Source organism: Penicillium robsamsonii (genome assembly GCF_028829455.1).
Source record: "Penicillium robsamsonii strain IBT 29466 chromosome Unknown utg000002l_segment0_segment0, whole genome shotgun sequence".
Taxonomy (NCBI): domain Eukaryota; kingdom Fungi; phylum Ascomycota; class Eurotiomycetes; order Eurotiales; family Aspergillaceae; genus Penicillium; species Penicillium robsamsonii.
The window spans coordinates 2604936-2626225 of NW_026643220.1; the positions used below are offsets into that span (position 1 = coordinate 2604936).

At 48.6% G+C, this 21290-nt stretch overlaps 8 protein-coding genes across 8 annotated transcripts; 5 read left to right on the top strand and 3 right to left on the bottom strand.

Moving 5' to 3' along the window:
* Positions 1 to 1529: 1529 nt before the first annotated feature.
* On the bottom strand, positions 1530 to 2854 carry N7447_004241 (NADH:flavin oxidoreductase/NADH oxidase; the record flags this gene model as incomplete). The annotated part of the gene is made up of 2 exons (XM_057228516.1): positions 1530 to 2627; positions 2684 to 2854. 2 exons carry the CDS (start codon positions 2852 to 2854, stop codon positions 1530 to 1532), a joined length of 1269 nt encoding a protein of 422 aa, XP_057087857.1.
* Positions 2855 to 5369: 2515 nt separating this feature from the next.
* On the top strand, positions 5370 to 7398 carry N7447_004242 (glycosyltransferase family 2 protein; the record flags this gene model as incomplete). The annotated part of the gene is made up of 3 exons (XM_057228517.1): positions 5370 to 5667; positions 5717 to 6829; positions 6890 to 7398. Coding segments are annotated over 3 exons (1920 nt in total), but the record flags the coding sequence as incomplete, so codon positions are not given.
* A 944-nt stretch (positions 7399 to 8342) lies between these two features.
* N7447_004243 (CRAL-TRIO domain-containing protein) lies at positions 8343 to 10082 on the top strand (the record flags this gene model as incomplete). The annotated part of the gene is made up of 4 exons (XM_057228518.1): positions 8343 to 9284; positions 9336 to 9377; positions 9438 to 9537; positions 9607 to 10082. The coding sequence occupies 4 exons, from the start codon at positions 8343 to 8345 to the stop codon at positions 10080 to 10082; spliced, it is 1560 nt and encodes a 519-aa protein (XP_057087859.1).
* A 679-nt stretch (positions 10083 to 10761) lies between these two features.
* N7447_004244 (ferric reductase family protein) lies at positions 10762 to 12714 on the bottom strand (the record flags this gene model as incomplete). Its single annotated transcript, XM_057228519.1, has 1 exon — positions 10762 to 12714. One exon carries the CDS (start codon positions 12712 to 12714, stop codon positions 10762 to 10764), a length of 1953 nt encoding a protein of 650 aa, XP_057087860.1.
* A 423-nt stretch (positions 12715 to 13137) lies between these two features.
* Positions 13138 to 13705, top strand: N7447_004245 (copper transporter family protein; the record flags this gene model as incomplete). Its single annotated transcript, XM_057228520.1, has 2 exons — positions 13138 to 13185; positions 13238 to 13705. The coding sequence occupies 2 exons, from the start codon at positions 13138 to 13140 to the stop codon at positions 13703 to 13705; spliced, it is 516 nt and encodes a 171-aa protein (XP_057087861.1).
* Positions 13706 to 14138: 433 nt separating this feature from the next.
* On the top strand, positions 14139 to 14537 carry N7447_004246 (uncharacterized protein; the record flags this gene model as incomplete). The annotated part of the gene is made up of 1 exon (XM_057228521.1): positions 14139 to 14537. The coding sequence occupies one exon, from the start codon at positions 14139 to 14141 to the stop codon at positions 14535 to 14537; it is 399 nt and encodes a 132-aa protein (XP_057087862.1).
* A 1152-nt stretch (positions 14538 to 15689) lies between these two features.
* N7447_004247 (flavin monoamine oxidase family protein) lies at positions 15690 to 17729 on the top strand (the record flags this gene model as incomplete). The annotated part of the gene is made up of 1 exon (XM_057228522.1): positions 15690 to 17729. One exon carries the CDS (start codon positions 15690 to 15692, stop codon positions 17727 to 17729), a length of 2040 nt encoding a protein of 679 aa, XP_057087863.1.
* Positions 17730 to 18136: 407 nt separating this feature from the next.
* N7447_004248 (uncharacterized protein) lies at positions 18137 to 20039 on the bottom strand (the record flags this gene model as incomplete). The annotated part of the gene is made up of 2 exons (XM_057228523.1): positions 18137 to 19484; positions 19537 to 20039. 2 exons carry the CDS (start codon positions 20037 to 20039, stop codon positions 18137 to 18139), a joined length of 1851 nt encoding a protein of 616 aa, XP_057087864.1.
* Positions 20040 to 21290: the final 1251 nt, after the last annotated feature.

Consider the following 21290-nt stretch of genomic DNA (forward strand, 5'->3'; position numbering starts at 1 on the left):
CTAGTCTTTCCTCGCCAAAGATAGTGACAAAAGCCCTAAAGTTGAGGACGCGTTCAGGGGCTGGCCCGGAGTGGGGCGATTAGATAATCCACTAACACGTCCAGTAATAACGTTAGCGAATCTAAATCCCCTCCCAATCCCCTTCACCCTCTTTCTTTCCTCCAGAGTTCTCTCAGCTGTATCTGCCTGGCCTCATCCACCAGGCAGCGGGTCCCTGGGGTTCCCCTTCGGCTCTTTGGACCTGCGCAGGGAATGCTCATTCAAAGGTACTTGACCTCTCGGTTGTCCTGCCCTCCGACCGATTGTCGCGGAGTATCTGAAGATGGATGTCGTTTTGTGATGTCGCTAGTTTTGTTATCAGCGGCATAAATGTGCTTCACTGGGATGGCGGCTGCAAAGCCCTGTCTCTGTGATGAGGGTAAAGAATTGTCATCATTATGAATGACCAGCAAAGCAAGGTGGGCTCGTCCTGTCTGTGTCTCTATTGGAAATGATTAATTTCAACGATTGTCGAAAGGTCTCATCAGAGATGCGCGCCGGGTAACCCTCGCATTTGAAATCCTTCTAGCCCGAGGCCGATGCATCACGGGTCGCAACCGTTTCTGAAAGCCGGGCGGGTATGTGGCTGATCTGCTGAACTGGACATCCCTTTGAGGGGTCGCAACTCTCGGCGGGTGTTGAGTGAGGTAGTGATGTTCCGGGGTTTATAATATCCCCTGGTCATTCCAGGGGAATTCTTTTGTTGAGGCCATGGCTGCTCTCTGGACGGTGAATCGTGTTCACCTCACCTCGCATGATGAACCTGGCGATTGTTAGGATCTGCACTTTTATGGCCTCTTCAGCGTCCGTTGAGAACCATATAACTGGTTTTCGATGTACGCTGAAGGGGTCATAGAGCTGGAGTTCCGAATTTCATCAGGTCTCAGACAGAACACTGCTACCATGTTCACAATTTGAAAAAAGAACCCTAACCGCAGCTCTCGTTAGATTACTTACAATTCAATCAAGATCGTCTCCATTTCAATGACTCTATTCAACGTAGCCTTCTATGGTAAGTTCGACTTGACACAGTAAATCAACATTCAAAAGTTTACGCAAAAATTTGTTTGAATAATTGATCCCTGAATTCCATAGCGTTCCCTAAAAATCACTAAAAATCATCAGCCCCATCTTGAGCTCCCATGTTTCGTGAAGAACAAGTGACTCCCCACCTTTTTTTTTAGATGCCTCGGCCACCCAGAAGTGGCCTCTGAATTTGGGAACCCGCGCAGGATCTGTTGGATTACCTATGTTCCTTGTAGTCGAGGAAGGCATGGGAACAAGGAACAAATTGCAACGAAAAAAATATGATATGGGAGATCCCAAAATCCCAAGGGGCGCGAAGCCCAAACCCATCACATTCGTGATCATTTTCATACTTGTAGTCATCACAGGTCTCAAGCAGAAACGGTATGTCTATTTTCATTCTAAAAAAGACAGTCTATATAATGCAATGGAAGCCAAACACCTGGTGTATCTAAAATCTAAATCTAATCAAAAATGCAAGCCTTCATAGAGTTGGGCTGAATATACTCGGACGCATTGCGGAAGCTGGTGAAACCCCAACGAATCTGTCCAGCCATGGCAATCTCAACATCCAAGTCCTGAGCAAACTTCCAAGCAAGACCGGTATCACGCTGGAAGGCACGACCAACAAGAATGACATCAAGATTATCCTCATTCAGGATCTTCTCTCCCAAGTTTCCGTTGTTGATCATACCAACAGCAGCAACAAGCATCTTATCCCCGACAGCCTTCTTAACAGCCGCGGCGTGAGGAACCTGGAAAGCAGGACCAGAGGTAATCTTCTGAGCAGAGTGCACACCACCAGTACTGATATCGATCAAATCGACACAGCCCTGCGCAGCAAGCGCACGAGCAAACTCAACCGTATCCTCAAGCTTCCAGCGCTGCTCAGCTGGGACGCTCTCATCAAGCCAATCAGTAGCCGAGACACGCAGGAAAACGGGCACATCGTCACCGACCGCGTCACGGGTCAACTGAGCGATCTCCAAGGGCAGACGAATCCGGTTCTCAAAGCTGCCACCGTAGTTATCGGTACGCTGGTTAGCAGAGGGACTCAGGAATGATGAGAGGAGGTATCCATGAGCGTTGTGGATCTCGATGAAATCACATCCAGCAGCAATAGCACGCTTGACAGCAGCAACCCAAGCAGTTTTGACCTCGGCGATATCATCCTGGGTCATGGCGATGGGGATAGGATCGCCCTCAGCGAAGGGAATGGCACTAGGAGCCTTGACGTTATCAGTCCAACCGCCGACAGAGTTGTTGGCGACAACGCCGCCAAGCCAAGGCGCCACAGTCGACGCCTTGCGGCCGGCGTGTGCGAGCTGGATACCGATTTTCTGGCCTTGGCTGTGCGCAAACTCGACGACTTGCTTGAGAGGCGCGATCTGGGAGTCTTTCCAGAGACCGACGCAGCCGGGAGTGATGCGACCTTCGGGGACAACGCCAGTTGCTTCGATAATCATGTTTCCCGGTCCGCGCTGGGCGATGGCACCGTAGTGCGCCATGTGCCAGGGGGTCATGTGGCCATCTTCGGCACTATATTGGCACATGGGTGCAAGCTGGAGTATGGTTAGCTGTGTGATTATGCAAGATATTGGGACGGGATTGCACATACACCCAGACGGTTTTGGAAAGTCACTCCTCTGACGGTGAGAGGCTTGAAGAGCTTGGGAATGGGCTTTCCGCTCGTTTGAGGATTGCGAGCTGTGCCTGCCGGGGGGGTTTGGGCAGGGGTGAAGTATGAGATGCCCTCGGCGGGCTTAGCGGAGACGTCAGGCCAGGTCATTTTGATCGTAATTAGGTATGACTTTTATTATATGTGTGAATAATTCCATCTTGCCCGGGAGGGGGACTGCCTTGATTTATGTATTGATCTACTGTGGGGAAGTTGATGATTGATTTATCATCGGAAAGTTTTGATATTCATTACCAAATGATTCGGGAGGCGAATCAATCACGAGATATCCATGGAATTCAACATTCCATCCCGGAACGATCCCACTTTTGACACATGGGTCTATTTATCAGCGGAAAGCGAAAAGGGCCCTGAAGAAAAAAATATCAAAAGTCGCCGAGGGATCTCCACCCGGTTGAACTCGGTTCCGATCTCTCGATTCGGGATCCTCGGCCCAAAAATGATTACATAATGTCTCCGACAGGGGCCCAATGGAACTCTGGCTCAAACTCTGATGTTTAAGCTTATTTTTACTCAAGTGCCTGTTAAGGATGCTATAGATCAGGATGAATCCATTATATACATGTGTATAGCATCATATGACGGTTGACCTTACGTCAATATTCGTATCCATCTGGTGGTAGAATTGACGTAGAGAGTTCGCACAACTATGAGTCTATATTGGCCATCGCAAGGCGTAGTACTTCGTCTCCGGCCCACTATAACCCGCAGCGCCCCAGTCGATGATCTCCGTGATTCGCCATGATATTAGACTGATCTAGGTCGCCATGAGTAAGTATTTTGACTTCTTTTTGATCGGTTCCAAATATAAGAAGTTTTTCTACAAAAGAGAATATCCGTCTCTGTCTCGAGCTTGAGATTGGGCCGAAACTTTTTCATAGTCTCCACTATCCCCTTATCAAAGTCTTCGCGGGAAGCGAATGGCCCGTATCTGTAGACTTTGTTCTCCCATGGGCGTTGGAAAATGATCTCCTGGCATGGGCCGTTATCGACAGTCCCGAAGAATGATTTCTTGATCTGACGCCATTGTTGTATACAGCCTGGTAGCTCCTGTACAAAATCCCGCACGTATCGATAGCAGTGCCATTTGAGATTCGAACCGTTGTAGACTCATAATAGAAAAGACCATAGGTAGAGATCAGCTAGCCACGGGTGGATCGTGTGGCTGCGGCGGATCGGGTGGGTGGCTTTGCTGAACTTGATCGACACACACCTTTTCCACAGTTTTCGCCCTATTGGAACGTAGCTAAATTATGGTTGTCACCCTGACATATTACGGCGCCAGAAAGGTAAGGTCAATTTACAATACCTCGCGATAGAGGTATTTCCAAGGTTAGCTATGTGCCTATATGGGCATTAAGGTGCATCTAAAATGCAAATGTACGAGTTGTACCACATATCTGGCAGTGAAGATATGCGGGGGTATCAATGATCATCTCAGCTGTGGGGCATATGAGCTGTATAGGTTGCGCAATATCTCTGGCAGTGGAGCATCTAGGTAGGTATTCGCTCTTTCTGCAGTTCGTGGATGCCTTGGCTACCATGTGGGATGCAACAATTACGGACACTGCTATTTGAAAAGCACGACAACCTCGACATCAATCTCGGTGGAATTGACGAACTCATCCATGGTTATTTGCTTATAGTGTAGATTTGCCGCTTTACTGGTGTATTGTTGACATGGAATTGGCAAGAACACTATCATAGCTCTTGAACTATCATTACTGAATTGGCGCACACTCGACTCTTCTTCTTGTGATGCATGATAGTCATCAAAGTTCACAAATCTGAGAGCTTTCCGCTGCAAAAGATGAGGCCAATGCGTTGACCTAGAATATATATATGAACAGGCAAAATCGATCATCGCTCAAAGCTCTAACAAGCCAACGCAATGGCTCTAAATGCTGTGTCTTTGTCCAGGGTGCTTTTCACATTGACAAGGAACCATAGTCACTCGAAAGTCCACATGAAAGCTAGATCTCTGAGGTATTACGCGGAGAAGGTTTACATTTGTTCATGGTCACAGAGGCATATGCCAGAAGGATGCTCTCGTCCTCTGAGTCAAGTGAAATTGGAATATCAAAATGACGGATGCTGATTCACACTGCCCCGCAGTGCTTGGTGTGAATAGTTTTGCTTGTATCGAACCCTTATAGATAGTGATCAGTTGGGTATCTATATATCACTCGTAGCAGCTTTGATTTAGCATTGGATTCTGTTTATGTTTAGCAAACACGGCACCTGTCACTTGAATCACCAGTGCCACTGACAAAGTTCTCGATGCCAGCTATCTCGGATTTAAGCAAACAGGGATCCAATCGGATACCGAGGAAAAGAATCCACTGTCACTTCAGGACCAATTAGGGCTAGCGCTATCAAAATCCATACCATGGCGCGCACTAATTGGTCCTCGGCAGTAATAGTCCTCGTGCGGATAGTATAAATAGACACAGTGGGTTCTAGAAGCAAATAAGTCTTGTAGATAGCGTTGAATACATCTATGCCCCTTAATTTTGTGAGGCAAAATTTCTGTTCGAAAAGCCTAGGAAAAATTTGTGTAGAATCGAAGACACCTGGTTTTGTGCTATTCGCAATATTCTCAGTCGAAGCGCGCAAAAAAAAAAAAACCATCTATATAGTATGCAACAGGATCACAACCACACAACCCAAAGGCATCAAGTTCGTTTCAATGTTTCCTGACCATGTTCATGACATTGAGGAGCTTTCCCCTGATGATCGTACCCTGTTTGCGCAGAAGTACCGGAAATGTCTCCACCATGTAGCACAAGCAGCAATATGGACCACGTACATCTACTTTGCAGCCCGGCTGTTCTTCGCCTTGATGACCGTGGAGCGAACATGGAAGATGTGGGCGATGCTTGGTGTTGAGGGTCTATTTGCTCGTACGTTATCTTCCAATAAAGAACATTGAACAACTGCTGATCCTGCTAGACATATCGTTGAACCATCAACGCTTGTCGTTTGCCGCAACAACAAATCCATCACACCAGACACTGTGCAAGAGACTGCGCAGCAACAGAAACCTGCCCAGAGTTGATGTGCTAGTAACATGCTGCGGAGAGCCAGTCGAAATCATCCTAGACACAGTCCGAGCAGCATGTGCGATGGACTACCCGGCTTCCCGGTTTCGAGTGCGACTTCTGGATGACGGAGCGTCACGAGACCTACGTGACGAAATTGCAAAACTCGCCACGAAATGGACTCACCTATCCTACCACACTCGCGGCAAGCAATCAGGGCAATCTTTCGCCAAAGCAGGCAATCTCAATTATGCCCTGTTCTCCCTGCAAACCGAAGACCCGCCAGAATTCTGTACAGTCGTTGACGCAGACTCTATCCTCATGCCAGACTTTCTACGCGCAACGCTGCCTCATCTACTTGCAGACCCGGAGGCCGCACTGTTGACCACACGACAGTATTTCTACAACCTACCCCGCGGCGATCCTCTCTCTCAGTCGCGGACATACTTCTACACATGTGAGAATACCGAACTCGATCTTCTCGGTCATGCACTCGACGCGGGATCCGGTGCAGTCTTCCGTCGCGATGCGATTCTCGAAGCGGGTGGATATCCAACCTATTCCTTCTCGGAGGATTGGCAGCTGTCGCTGATTTTACGAGGGATGGGGAAGCGCACGATGCAGATACAAGAGGTTTTACAATTTGGTCTTGTTCCTACTTCTCTTGCTGGTCATCTCAAACAGAGGAATCGGTGGCACATTGGACACTCTCAGCAGATATCTGTGTTGTTCTCTTCTGCTAATGAGGCGATTCCAGAGCATCTCCGTTGGGATATTGCTCTTGGAGGGCTGTCTATTATGGTAGGGCTTGTGAGCTATTCGATCGGCTTTGTTGCTCTACCTTTCCTTCTCATCTCTGATGGTGGGTTTATTCTTGCTGGATCGGAGTTGGAGGTCAAGATTCAACTTGTTCTGGCCATCGCGCATGTTGCATCGACGTGGGCATATGATTGGGCTCGGAGTGCACATGCGGGTGTTTTATTTGAGCCTTTTGCCCACGCGGAAAACAGTTGGCTTGCTGCTGGTGAGTTTGATTTGGAAATTTCATGTTTGATGGAAGGTTGATCCTAACATGTGTTAATAGCCCATTTGTACGCCATTGCACGATTCCATTTACTTGGAAGTAAGCCCAAGGGATCCTTCGTTACCGGAAGCACCGCAAATTCGAGCGAGAACACTACGTCCATTTCGTCGTTCCGAAAGGCATACAGAGATATTCTTCAAAGTGGTGCTTGGCTGAACGTTTGTCTTTTTATTGCCACTCTCGGAGCTATCCTCTTTGCCGTCTGGGCGGCTATCACCCGAGATAGATCGACTATTCTCAAACTGCTCACTACAATTGCTTGGCCGCCATTATTGCACTTGTTATTTTTGGCGATCGTCAACAATTGGGTACCCATTGCTCATCTTTTCAATCCTCCAACCTATCACTCCAGAGAGTCTAGGTTGCTCATCACAGAGAAGGGAATATTGTACCCACGAGGGAAGGTTGAAGGGGAACTTCGGTCCGAGAAATCCTTTTTTGGCCTCTGCTACTCCTTTCTGGTGCCAATTGTTCTTTCGGGAGCGCTTGTGGGCGTTTTGATATCATAGACATTGGCTACTTGGAAGAACCTGTAGATGTGTGGAAATGAAAGAAAATATCTACATGCACTACGATATCTACTCCATGAGCAAACGGAGAGGTCACGAGACGGGATAGGTCACGTTACGCTGGACGTCTTTTTCTTGGCAAAGCTGGAAGAAATATTGTACCTTAATGGAGTCAATGAGGACTATCTATGATACTGGTAACATATGTTCAGAATAAGGGTATGCGATAGATTTACCTCAACTTTATTTCTGGTTGAAGGGAGTAGGGTTGGTGTCAAGGAGAGGGAGGGACCAGGGGAAATCCCTACGCTAGTCTCCGTAGCCTTCAGCCAAATTACAAGTTATCTCTTGAAATAAATACTCGGAGTACACAGTCTAGCATGCATATGAATATTCTCGACGAAAGTTGACTAGGAATAACCGAGGATAGTCAGACAATGGGTACCTTTGGCAAGAATAGGTAGGATTAAGCAGTGTCCACACCTTTGACAAACTGCATACCTAGTTTGGATAGCGTCATGTGCAGATGCGCTAAAGATGCGGAGTATGGCCATCATGCGCTAAGATCTCACGCCTCTGCGCATTCGAAGCTCAAAATTGAGAAATCGAACGAACCGGAGTGACGATCTTCTCTGCAATGCGGGGGATCGTCATCCCCCCCCTCCTCCAAGGTCCGTTCATATTTGTTCGGCCTGTTTCAAGATCCTAGAAATTAGAGGTCCCAACACCCATATGGCAATAAATGATTGACCGGTCTCGACACCGAGGTATTGATCTTGATTCGCCCGTGAATCCGGGGCTGACCGAGGCTGGAATTCTGTTCATGTGGTCCTGTAAGCATTTAATGGATTAAACAAGACTACAGCACTGGCAGGTTCGAGGCTAAAATGTGAATTGATTTCCTCGAGTCGACTCTACATTGTATTGTATCCACGCTTAAAGTCATGTCTCCTACTGCTGGCCCAGCGCCCGGGCACCTCGGCAACCTAACTCCTGACCAAGAAGGAAAGGTGATCGAATTTTGGATCATCATTTTAACCTCTGTTGCGACTGTATTGTCGGCTGTGTATGATGTCCCCATTCCAGAGGGACCCCCCAGCAAGCTTTTTGCTGCTCTGGACAAGGTCAATGAGCCGACGGTGGAGGCTATTATTAGCGCATTCAAGGGCGACGCCGTCAATGGAGAGACCTCAAATGGGACTGTGCCGGCGGAATCAGGTAGCGAGACCAACGGGAAAACCATCACAGAGAGCAATTCCGACAATAAAGAGCAGAAATCACTCGACAAGGTGGACTCACTCATGAATGAACATGCCAAAGACACTATCATTTCGGAAATGGCCAATCGAAAGGTCACCCCGGCGCACTTTGCTTCCCTTTTCTCGCGACTCCGAGAGCTAGGCGTGCATGAGGAAGAAATCAAGTCCATGGAGCAGATTCTCTCTAGGCTGACGCCTCAGGAAATGTGCTTTGCGATCTTGAAGATGATAAAGCAGGAACATCCGGATAGCTTGTTGCTTCGGTTCTTGCGCGCCAGGAAATGGGATGTTGGAAAGGCATTCTCGATGATGGCGTCGAATTTTCTGTGGAGAAAGGAAGCGGAGGTTGATGAAGAGATCCTGCCGCGGGGAGAGGAATATGCCCTGGAACAATCCCGTAGCCCCAGCACTACCTCAAAGGAGAAGAAGGAAGGTACCGACTTTATGAACCAGCTCAAGACGGGCAAAAGCTTCATTCATGGCTTTGACAGGGAGGGTCGACCTGTTATCTATATTAGAGTGAAGATTCACAAGCCAAGTGCTCAGAGTGAGGAAACCCTCGAGCGGTATATTATCCATATGATTGAATCAGCCAGACTTATCGTGGCTCCTCCGGTTGAAACGGGCGTATGTCCGACCTGAATGCTGAGATATTGACATACGCTGACATATTCACAGACAATTGTCTTCGATATGACAGGGTTCGGGTTGTCTAATATGGTAAGACACCATAGTATGGCTAGATCGAGGCGATTGACTATGGACTGACCTTTGCAACAGGACTACCCTCCAGTCAAGTTCATCCTCAAATGCTTCGAGGCAAACTACCCCGAGTCTCTGGGACAACTGCTCATCCATAACGCACCCTGGGTTTTCTCTGGTAAGTCCTTCCAACAGGGAATCTCCTCTTTTGATTGCAGAGCATACTCACAGCGTCACCTTTCACCAGGTATCTGGAGACTCATCCACGGCTGGATGGACCCCGTCGTCGCATCAAAAGTGCATTTCACACGGTCAGTCGCCGACCTAGATAAGTTTATTCCACGCAACAAGATCCCCAAAGAGTTCTCCGGCGACGGAAACTGGAGCTATAAATATGACGAGCCCGCGAAAGATGAAAATGCGGTTATGAAAGACACCGCTACGCGTGAGTCGCTCATGTACGACCGCATGATGATTGGCATCCGGATAATCACTGCCACAGCAGCGTGGATCTCTGCCAGTTCGCAGTCTGATGGGAAGGAAGAGGTGTCGAAAGTGGAGGAGATCAAGTCGCGACGAAATGCTGTTATTGATGAGTTCCGCGTGAACTACTGGAAATTGGACCCTTATATCCGAGCGCGGTCCTTCATTGATCGGACTGGGATGATTTTGCCTGGCGGTGGACTTGGGCTGGATGATAATATCAACGGTCAGGCAAAGTAGAAGTGTTTCTTTAGTGTGTTAGAATCTGCAGGCAGGAATTGATATTCAGGCACCGACATGTGATGTCATTTGAACCCACCTTCCATTTTCGGAAGTACATGTTTCCCTAGGTTCCTATAAATCTGAGACAAACACCAGTTCCTCGAAACTCCTCCTCCGCCCCCTACTAGTTGGTCTGCTCAGCCCAAGATCTTGAATATTCCACTTATGCGATTCCAACCTTCGGGTTGGGCGTGGCCTAGGCATAGGTACTGGGCATGGGAGATACACCCCTTTTCTTTTTTCTCATCCTTTTTTGGTTCCTTCCGATAGGTCTCTTTTATTGCTTGTTGTCTTTAACCACAACATTATGTTGAGACGATTCTATCGCGAGCCGATAAAACTAGATGTTCGATTCTTACTCATTCGATGGTCCCAGGTCTTACGACATGTATATGCCAACAGCCCGGGCAGCTAAATACACGTACAATGCCGAGCCATAATGTCTCTGATAGACTCGGACAGACCTGAAGGGATACCAACAGAACCTATGGCCCATGTGCTATATTGCTCCACACTTCCATATTTCCTCTGGTGATAGATATCCATAGAATTCGTCAAGCTAAATATGTACATTGAATCCATGACGCTTATATACTCGCAAATGCAGCCAGCTGCACAATATATCCAAATCCTCCATTCACCACTCCAACCGATCATCACAAATAAGACTGACATCAAACCTCTCCTGTCCCTTCCAAACCTTCCCACCAGAATTACAAGAAGCAACAATAGCCCGGAGGTCACTAATCATCCCACCAGGCCCGCTAGCAAAGACACTCGTCGGTCCACGTACGGTATCATCCAAGAAATCATTAACCAACCGCGGCAGATCAGGATGTCTATTGATATCATCCGTAGCACCCCCAAGCCGCTCAACAGCAGCAGGCTTCTCACATCCACAGCACGCAGAAACAGACTTGGAAGGCGAGACCTGCACGACCTTCTCCTCATTCTTTGGGACCTCCAGATTGCAATTTTCCTCATCAGAGTTCTCAATCGAGGGCGTTTTGCTCCCCGCGTCTCGGGTGGCGAAGATGCGGATTTCGAGGTTCAATGTATTCCGCGCTTTCTGTAGGAGATCCAGCTCGGCTGCGATCCACTCTGTATTCGCCGTGTGGCGGACTGCCCAGATGAGCTCGACTTTGCGGTCTGGTGAAGGTTGGTCACGGGCAAGTTGTAGGAGGACGGGAAGGACGTATGTGATGCCAGTCCCGCCGGCGATGCAGATTATATTGGTGTTTGGTGTCAAGTGGCTAGTTATTGAATCGCCATATGCGCCTGTCAAGATGACGGGTGTTGTGGGTGTGCCTGTGGCAGCGAGGTCGGCGACCTTTTTTGTTTCGCCGCTCTTCGCGCGGAGGATGTAGGAATGTTGGACTCTCCCTTTTGATACGGTGGGGAGGTTGAGTGGTGTGAAGGGGTGGGATTGCCAGATGCTGCATTTCGTGAAGGAGAGGTAGTAGTGTTGGCCGACGGACCAGGGGTCCTGGTTGTTGTGTAGGTCGAGACGAATGACATCTCCGTGTTCGGTGTCCGGGAAGCGGGTGATGGTTGCATCGGCGGGCTTGAAGCCGAGACCGAGAGTACCGGAGTAGTCGGGGTGGTAGTGCAGCAGGGCTGTGCGAACGAGACGAGCTCCGCGATCGAGGAACCAGAAGATCAACGAGGGCCACATGAAGCACTTGAGTTGCTTCCAGTGGGCCCAGCAGGCGCCGATGTAGACCATCGCGAGGATGTAGTGGAGTTTGCGGAAGGTTTCGTAGCCGGTGAGTCTGATTCCCCACGGTGTGCTCAGCACGACGAGGAGCAGCAGGAGGATCATGGCGACGATGCCCCAGACGATGTATGTCTGAGTGACCCACTCGATTCCGACGGTGGGTTGTGGCTGGTACATTCGTAGCTCGACGACGCACCAGCTAATTGTGTGCAGGGAACTTTGCACGAATATGATGTAACCCAGCCAGCGATGGAGAAAGTTGAAGCTCTGGTATGGCAGGCCGGTGATGAGGGAGAGGAAGGATTCTCGACTGCTCAGCAGCACGGATAGTGGAGTGAGCGCGTAGGCCAGGGTGCCGATACGGTCTGACCATGGGCCGATGCTGTTACGGGTATTGTATACGCCGGGCATTTTTGAGACAGGCGTGACCCATGTGTTGTAGAGAATGCCAACAAAGCTGAAGATGAGGAGGTAGCCGGCCAACAGAGCGAGGGTGAGCACTTGGAGGCGTGTTGTGCGGCCGAAGATCAGTTGAGCTGCATCGGGTAGCAAATATTTCCGGGCCAATGAGGCAACAGAGCGGCGGACCTTGTATAGCCCGGCTAGTTTTGGTGCTGCTAATGTTGGTGACATTGGCGCATTGGACTGGTTCAAAATGACCCAGAGGAGCAAAATTGTGCCAATGACACACCACATAATGCCTGAATATAGCATTCCCAAGTCATGCGATTCATATACAACGTCGAGATACTCGCACGACCCTGGATCGCTGGTACAAGGGAGAGCGCGGTCGTAGTATCCCCAATGAGGCTCTAATGCTGTCGCCGCGCTCATATCTTGGATGTGGCGAACATCCAATTTTGGGGACGACATTCTGTCGTGAATTGCGCTATGCAGTGGCCTGAGATTGAAGACCTAGTATGAGCCTCAGCTCACTTCTGATGAGCGTGAAGCGACGATGCAGCTCAAGTTGATAATATACAAAATTTTGTCGCGCGGTCGGGTTATCTGGTCATGGCGAAGTGCAAAAGAGGTTGTAAGATCCAGTGGGAGAAGGCCCACGGGGTTTTTAATGTAATGCCATCATATGAGTCCCAATTTGCCAGTTTAATGCGGCCATTTCGCATCTGAGGCGATTTGAGCACATTTCTCCCACGCCATCGCTGGGTGTCTCCACTTCGCCTTAGCGCAGGTGGAGAGAGGCCACCAGGTTATAAGACCATCGGCCTCGAGCGCTGAGATCGGACGCGCCATTTCTTCAAATTCTCATCCTCGCACCCCAGAAGACCAGTCAGGATGGAGGGCATGAACCACAGCAGCAGCGAGAGCAGCTGTAAGATCTCGGTGGGTGCCAAGACATTTGGAGCTCCAAGTGGATTCGCTAACCAAAGGCCAGATGCTGTTCAATTTTCACACCATTGATGCCTGTTTCCTCTCCACTGGATGGCAGATCAAAAATAATGGCATGTTTGCTGCAACCTGTATTGGCACAATTTTGCTGGTTGTGTTGGTCGAATTCTTTCGGCGCATTGGTCGGGAATATGACAACTTCCTGACCCGCCAATTTGAGCGCCAAGCCGCGCACGGCACGTTTGCCAAGAAACTTGGTGCCAGAACGGCCGTGAAATTTCGCGCGACGCCGTTGCAACAGTTGACGAGGTCTGTGATTCATGCCGTGACCTTTGCAGGGGCTTATATCACCATGTTATTGGCCATGTACTTCAATGTCTATGTGATTATTTGCATCTTTATCGGTGCGGGGCTTGGCAAGTTCTTATGTGATTGGATGGTTGTCACGGTGGGAATAGATGACGTGCAGGATGACACGCGGAAATTGGAGGAGACAACGATATGTTGCGATTAATGATTGCCTTTTTCTGCTTTTTCTGCGTTTTCGGCGTTTTATATCCTTTGATTTACTTCTAATCTAGTTACATGTTCTTGAAATTGAGATTGTGTCCATCTCTTTCTATACCAGGGCATTCCCCCTTTGTTGCGGACATCTGCAACTATCAAGAACAATGGATTTCTTCCTTTACAGACCGATCTCAGAGTTTGAAGCACATCATCACAAAAAAGAAACCTAACAATGAGCATCTGACTACTATCAATTTCTTTATCTTCACTGTCTTTCCAATGAGTCTTCAAGCTGGAAGGTTTTAAACAACCTCAATTCCGCCCACACTTGGGAGCTGTCGTTAGATCAAATTCCTACTGATCCACCGAGCTCTATATTATTGACTTGTCGCTACAAAATTGCCTGCGCCACTCATACTTGGGGGAAACACCACTCAGATATGAATTCATTCGAAGCTGGCCAGAATCTTGAACGCTGCTTCAACAAGACCCACAAAGACTTCATAGCCGCTTTGAAGAGTGTCATGCACACGCTTCAAGAGGATGGCTTCAGCATGGAGAATTGTTGGGAAATCTGCGACCAACTCGATCTTCTCGATTCCCTACTAGGTGATATGGAGGAACTGGGCCCGGAGATGGTATTGGAGACTCCACAGCGGACCTACTTCCGCGACAAGCCCCGATGCTACTTTCTGGGCTATAGATTCCCGTTTGATTGCCTTGCTGTTCAGACTGGCCTGGACGATGCCCGAGGGATTTTGGCAGACTGCGTTTATGATGACTGTGCCGAGGTTGCTCGTATGGGGCTAGAAACTCTCCTAGGCAGGTTTCCATTCTAGTCAATTTTCCGTCTGAGTCACCTGGTATTGATTATGTTTCATGTGTCAAGTATAATCTACAAACCACGTGACACGGGTCCTTCCGATATTCCCCCGCAGTGGCTGCGCCTTCCGACAATCCGCATCCGCATTCCTAAACCGTCCAAGTGAATACTGGCGAGTACGCTTATCCTTTCTCGTTAGGTCTAATCAATTTCTCGGTGTTATCTCTCTTCGCTTTCTCTTTAACTTGATATAAAGTTATGTACATAATATGCCCTCGCACAATCAACTGGTTGAGAACTTGTCAAATTCCCATGGCCTCGTCCAACAAGGACACCGATTGGAACCCCGTTTGCCATTTTGTTCAAAATGAAAGGCATCAAATATCAAAGTGTCTTCGGAAGTAGATAGAAAGACAAATTATAACAAGCGGCTCGTCATACCAACAGAATCCCAATCTAAGAGTTTCTAAGAGTTTTAGCTCCAGTCTTAGTGGTACCTACTGGAGTAAGGAGTATACACCTTGGTCTTTCTAGAAGGCATTCAAAGGGCGTGCCAAGACTCCCTGCCGAGCTCTTCCGATGTCCGTACCTGCATCCTTACCAATTCAGATAACAACCTGAAAAAGATTGTCGATCCGAATGAAACTCATATCTTCAACCGTTGACTAACTCCGTACATCTTCCCCGCGGTTAACGTGGACTGTGCCCCCGGGGACTTGCCTCAACACCCCGGTCTAAGATAACGTATAGCGTCGTAATAAACCGCCTTGATAAGATAAATTAACAACTGACAGCTGTATTCGACTAATCCAGAGCTTTTAGTTGACTGGGAATGAGCTACTAATTGAATGCCTGTATGAGATTCTATGCTTTTACGTAACAGCCGCGCGAGCAATGGATGATATACTGGTCAATCTGTAGAGGTTATACTAACCGTGTATGATATCGCGGATACGAGGTACTATCTTCTCCAGCTTCAATTTGACCGCTAGATAAGGAAGTTACAGTGAATCACTCCGCAAAGATAGTGATGGCTCGAGATACCAGGTAGTATCCCAAAATTACTGGATGCAAAGACATATAAATTGTGTCCGGCAACCACGGAGAAAAATGGATCATCACCAAGCCCTTATATTTTATTTCCATATCCCTTCAGCCCGGATCAAGCATGAAGGTTTATCTACAACATACCCTCTTGGGGTTGGGTCTATCAGGCCTCAGCCTAGCCGGGGTCGCGGGGAGAAATATTGAAGTGATACGGTTCCACAGCCCCGGGAGTGTAACTGCCGACTCTCTGCACAACATTCACGTCGAGTTCCTGGACGATCAGTTCGAAGATCACCTGCAGATTGTCTACGGTGAATGCGGGATTCAAGATCCGACGCAGAGTCACCATTCGATCGGGAGTACGTTCGTGAAACGTGAAGCACAACCGGAGCGATTCGTCTGGACAACACCATCTGACGCACCCCATTCAAACTGTCTGCATGCTTTCTCCGGATCAAGGCTTGTGGGTCGCTCTGCTCCCATCATGGTCTCGTCACCTGTCGAGAAGCGTGAGAGTATCGCCGATGTGGCGGATGCCATGGGACCGTGGTTTGACGGAGTGGCTTACATGAAGTCAAAGAAGCACAGCAATGCATTTGTTTCCAAAGCAAAGAACTCCTCGGTTGCTATCCTGGGAGGTGGAATGTCCGGCTTGATGACGAGTTTGCTGCTCGAGTCTGTTGGTATCCATGACTGGCACATCTACGAATCATCCGGCCGAGTCGGTGGTCGAATTCGTACCAAATACCTCAATAACACTACTCCTGATCAATATCAATATCAGGAGATGGGACCAATGCGATTCCCAGTCAGCATCACCTACGCTGATACAAATGAGACCCTCGAAATCCAAGATCACCGCATGGTCTTCCAACTCGCCAAAGTCCTCAACAAGATGAACAACGACAAGCCAGATCTCCAGGTCAACTTCATCCCCTTCGTGCAGAACAGCCCAAATGTGCCAGCATCATCTGGTGGTAACCGTCTCCCCAACGGCCGAATCCCCACTGTCTCCCAAGTAGCCGCCAACTCATCCCTAGTCTACAAGGCCCCCTCATCCAACGAAACAGCCGTGGAAGAGGCAGAGTCCGCATTTGAGAATTACGCGAAACTCAATGATCGGGAAACAATCCGCAAACTTGCAACAAACATGTACCAGGCCCACAAGCAAGCCGTCGAGGACGGCATGTTCCACTGGTCCGAAGCCGGATACCTCAAATATGCAATGGGTTACAATGACAACATCACCAGCTATGTCGCCGGCGCAGACAGCTCCCCCATCTGGGGCGAGCTCTACGATGACGTTTACTTCGCCGCTACAAAATGGCGCACCATCGATAAGGGTCTGGAGTCCCTCCCTCGCGCATTCTACCCCCACGTCGCAAAGAAGACAACCCTCAACCGCACAATCGATGGATTGGTCTACAACGAGACAACCGGTAAAGTTGCTGTGGCATGGCGCGATGATCTGTTCCAGATGGTGCCTGAAACAAAAGAATACGATTACGCCGTCGTCGCTACACCATTCAGCAAAGTCAGACTGTGGGACCTACCCCGGTACTCGTCTCTCCTGAGCCGGGCGATCTCAACCATGAACTACAGCCCCTCGTGCAAGATTTCCCTGCTCTACAAGACCCGTTTCTGGGAGCACATGGAAGAGCCCATCTTCGGTGGATGCGGCTCAGTTGACGTCCCCGGCGTCGGTAATGTCTGCTACCCTTCCTACACCATGAACGCGACTGGCCCAGGTGTGATTCTGGCATCGTATATCTCGGGTACACCGGCTCGGTCAACAGCCGCGTTGAGTGATGAAGAACATGTTGCAATGGTTCAACGCGCGATGGTCGAGGCGCATGGTGAAATTGCAGCCGAGCAGTTTACCGGTGTTTATGATCGTCAGTGCTGGGAGGTTGATCATCATCAGGCGGGTGCTTGGGCTACTCCGCTTGTTGGACAGCAGGAGCTGTTTTTGCCTGCTTACTACCAGACGGAGTTTAAGACGATCTTTATTGGAGAGCACACTAGTTATACTCATGCGTGGATCTTTTCCGCGTTGGATTCGGCTGTGCGTGGTACGACGCAGCTGTTGCTTGATCTTGGGTTAGTTGATGAGGCCAAGGAGATTGTTGAGACTTGGATGGGGAGGTGGATCAAGGTTTGAGGGGGTGGGATTTTGGAGAGTTGCATAGAGAGTGTTTTAAGAGCGGCTATTAGATTTTGCAGTACATAACATTATACCAGAAGTAAATATACTATTATATATAAAGAGTCACCCGACACCTCTATAGACGACCTTGATCCTATGCAGCGAGAGAAGTATTAGATGAGATTCATAATTACATATAATAAAGTGACACTTGATCTGGAAGGTAATATATATAAAAGTGATGCTTTCCCTTTCTCACAGCTGAGCTGGTGAACAAGAACCCCTTAGTCAGAGGGGCACCACTTAATGCTCAAATCAACCATCGTGATTCGTCGATAGTGTCAACACGCTCATCTTTGACAACCCAGCCTCTGGGGAAACAATGATGATGGTTCTATTAATGACGGAGAGCCGTCCGTTGCCTAATAATAATCTTTCCCCTTAGTTAGAGGAGTTACCGACTCTTGAGTTCCAAATGCCGCATGCTTGTACTGCTCCGAGCCCTCGACCTCCCCAAATCGTAACTTGACATCGCCAATCTCATCTGGTAATTGGTCAGATCCCAAACAGTGTCCTTTGGATAGACCATCCAACTCGGGATTCCGTGTCGTCATCAACATGCTGGAAAATGAGATACTCTGGGCAACGCCATTCTCGCGCAGGGCAAAGAATCCGACGATCACACATACAACAGTGACACCCAGCGCAGTCATGTAGGCCGCCAGCAGATTCTTACTGTTGTAGGCGTAGAAATTCTGAGGTGATGAGATTGTCACGGGCACACTGGTGTTCGCGGAGTTCAGACTAAGAAGACTGTAGGTGAAGTTGTGCGAGAGATCTTCTATGGCCCGGGCTAGTGTTTTATTCCGGCAAATGGACTGGTCAACTGTCTCACTCGTCGGCATGTAATAGGTACTATTCCACACCTCCGGACATGAGAAAAGGCCGGTTTGCATTATTGATATTTGGGTGAATATAGATTGTTCGGACGAAAGCGACGAGGTTAAGACAGTGGTCACCGATCCAACAGAGCCGATCCTTATGGTACTTTCCATGATGGCAGAGAATAGCAAGTGCGTCAGGTAGAAACCACCATTGACACCTGGCGCTTGAGGTTGTAATGTAGTCAACGAGCCAGCGGATGAACTCCAATTAGCAGGAGCCACGTACTCCGTTGATACGGGTGTGAGAGTTTGCACACTGTTGGCAAAATTCAGGTCCACCACGTATGATGTATTCCAAAGCTGACAGACGAGCTCGGTCGGTTGTGTGACGTTGTCGTTCCATAGGGGGTTTCCTCCTGTGGCGTACACGAAAATGGTGTTGTTAAGGACTCTACTAACGGCCCCTGAGTACATGGTGTAAAACAAGTGGCTTGTCATGTTGGCAGTATCGTAATCCCACACTTCCTGAAAGGAACTATAATTGTAACCCGACTGATCGGTAAAAGTCTTGCCCTGCATCTCGACGATAACTTCACTGAATCTCTGGCACTTGTATGAAGGGCCCCAGAACTCTAGGGTGTAGGATGAGTTAGGGAAAGGTGCAGACAATGGGAGCACTTCAGCAGACGAGAAAACAGTTGTAAAAAGGCGATTGATACCGGGCGCGGGCGAATCAATAAACCCTGCCCCTTCGGTTAATGCCCAAGGCTTCCAGAAGGAGTCAACAAAGTTCACAGTCGGAACACGAGCTTGGGTGATATTGGTCGTTGTCAAGAGATCGACGGTTAGAGTAGCAGGTGTAACAATTGCCGTTAATGGGATAAGCCTGATCAAACAGTGAATAATTGCCCCTCCGTAGAAAAAGACCTTATACGCACCATGACATGATTGCAAGTAGGATGAGGGTCTTCGCGCACATCCAGAGGTCGGGGGTGAGCAAAGCCAGTGGGCTGCTAAGGATGGAAAACATGCCATCAATCCCGCGAAGATTCACAAACTTCCGTCGGAGAGTGGCCCACATCACTTGCACGGCTGCGATACCAACAGCAGACACGAAGAAAGATTTGATCAAGAAAGCAAAGCCAGTTCCGATTCGAATTGCCCATGTTTGTTGGTCGACTGAGTTGACGCGGGCCCCGTCGAGGCTCTGGTAGTATAGGTGATGACCCATTGAAAACATCGCACCAGCAAAAACAAGTCCAACCATCATACTCGGAACTCGCCATCCAATCCCCCACGCGGCCGGAGTAATGCCATCTCTGGAAGGAGAGGCGTATGTTGTCGTTGTTGCGTCGGGTGCTTTTTGGTTGGGTGTATCATAGTCGGAGTTTTGAATAGGAACAGCGTCGTTACCAACGTGATTACCGCTTAATCGAGACATGTTGACAGAGTATGAGTTGGGCCCGATTCCGGGGATTTGGGGGACTTTTTGGCCAGTTCTTTTCAAACTCGACGCCGAAGACAAGGCAGGATAATAACGTTTTATTACTCTTCTGATACTCGGGTATGTCCGTATTTACAACGTCAGACCGGCCTATCAGCAATGGCTAGGGCTGAACATACATTAGCGCTTTCACCTCGCGATCCACTTTTACGAGGTGATAATAGACTAACTTCCAAGGTTGGTTAGTCGTCCACTACGAATGGCATTTGGCATCCGTCATCTTAGGCAGATGTTAGCCTCCACGAATACTAGTTGGCCGGACTACTGCACGGGAGAGATTTCTCGAGACGTGTATCTTGCCAAGTAAGTTACCTATGTTTTTGGCTCAACTCCAGAGTTACACTATGTTGTATAGTACTCTATACGTGAGAGTCGAGGAGAATTTCAGGGTTATTCCAGGGAATCGGTCGCGGTGAGGATGCCGGTTCATACTGTCTCATGCCGGGAGTCAACTTCCCCAAGGATCACGCTTCATCCGTTTAGCGTCAATATGTAGAACAAGGTATCAGTATGTAGAAGTTATTCCTCTCATCTGTCCCTTTGTCAGAATATTTGTCGGAAGGGTCTGTGGCCCCCAAGAAAAAGTGAAACGGATTGCTGACTGCAGTTCAAAGCCACAACGGGGTTGGCGTTAAATGAGGGTCCATGGGGTTCCTCTGTATCTTCGGGCCAGGCACCAGCCAATCAGAACGGGAAAAAAGATTTCTAAGCTGACTATCACTACCAACTCGGGCTAACGTGCCATCTATACCGCACTAAAAGTTCAGCTGTGTCCATTTTGGTCTTCATGCATTACCGCCTGATTTATATTGCATGGACCCCAAAACGCCAATTCGAAATGGTTGATATACGGACATGTCTCTTCTCTGCTCTGCAACCCTCCATGTTTTATCTCACGGGTCCCCGCATACGTGGCTGTCAACCCTTACATGGTCACGATATCTATCGATACGAGCTACCTGGGCCTTATTCCGGAACTGAGAGATCCACTTAATGCGCTATCTATCTAGGAGACTGAACTTGCCTTTCTTCTGCTTCTCATTAGCGGATAATTCACCATTATAATGAAGTTATATTACCCAGGGCCAACATATGTACTCCGTACATTGCTCAATTTGCTAGATATCAGAACAAGCTCTCCAAAGCCCTTTGTCTTAACCATCCACGACTAAGACCATTTCTACTTTA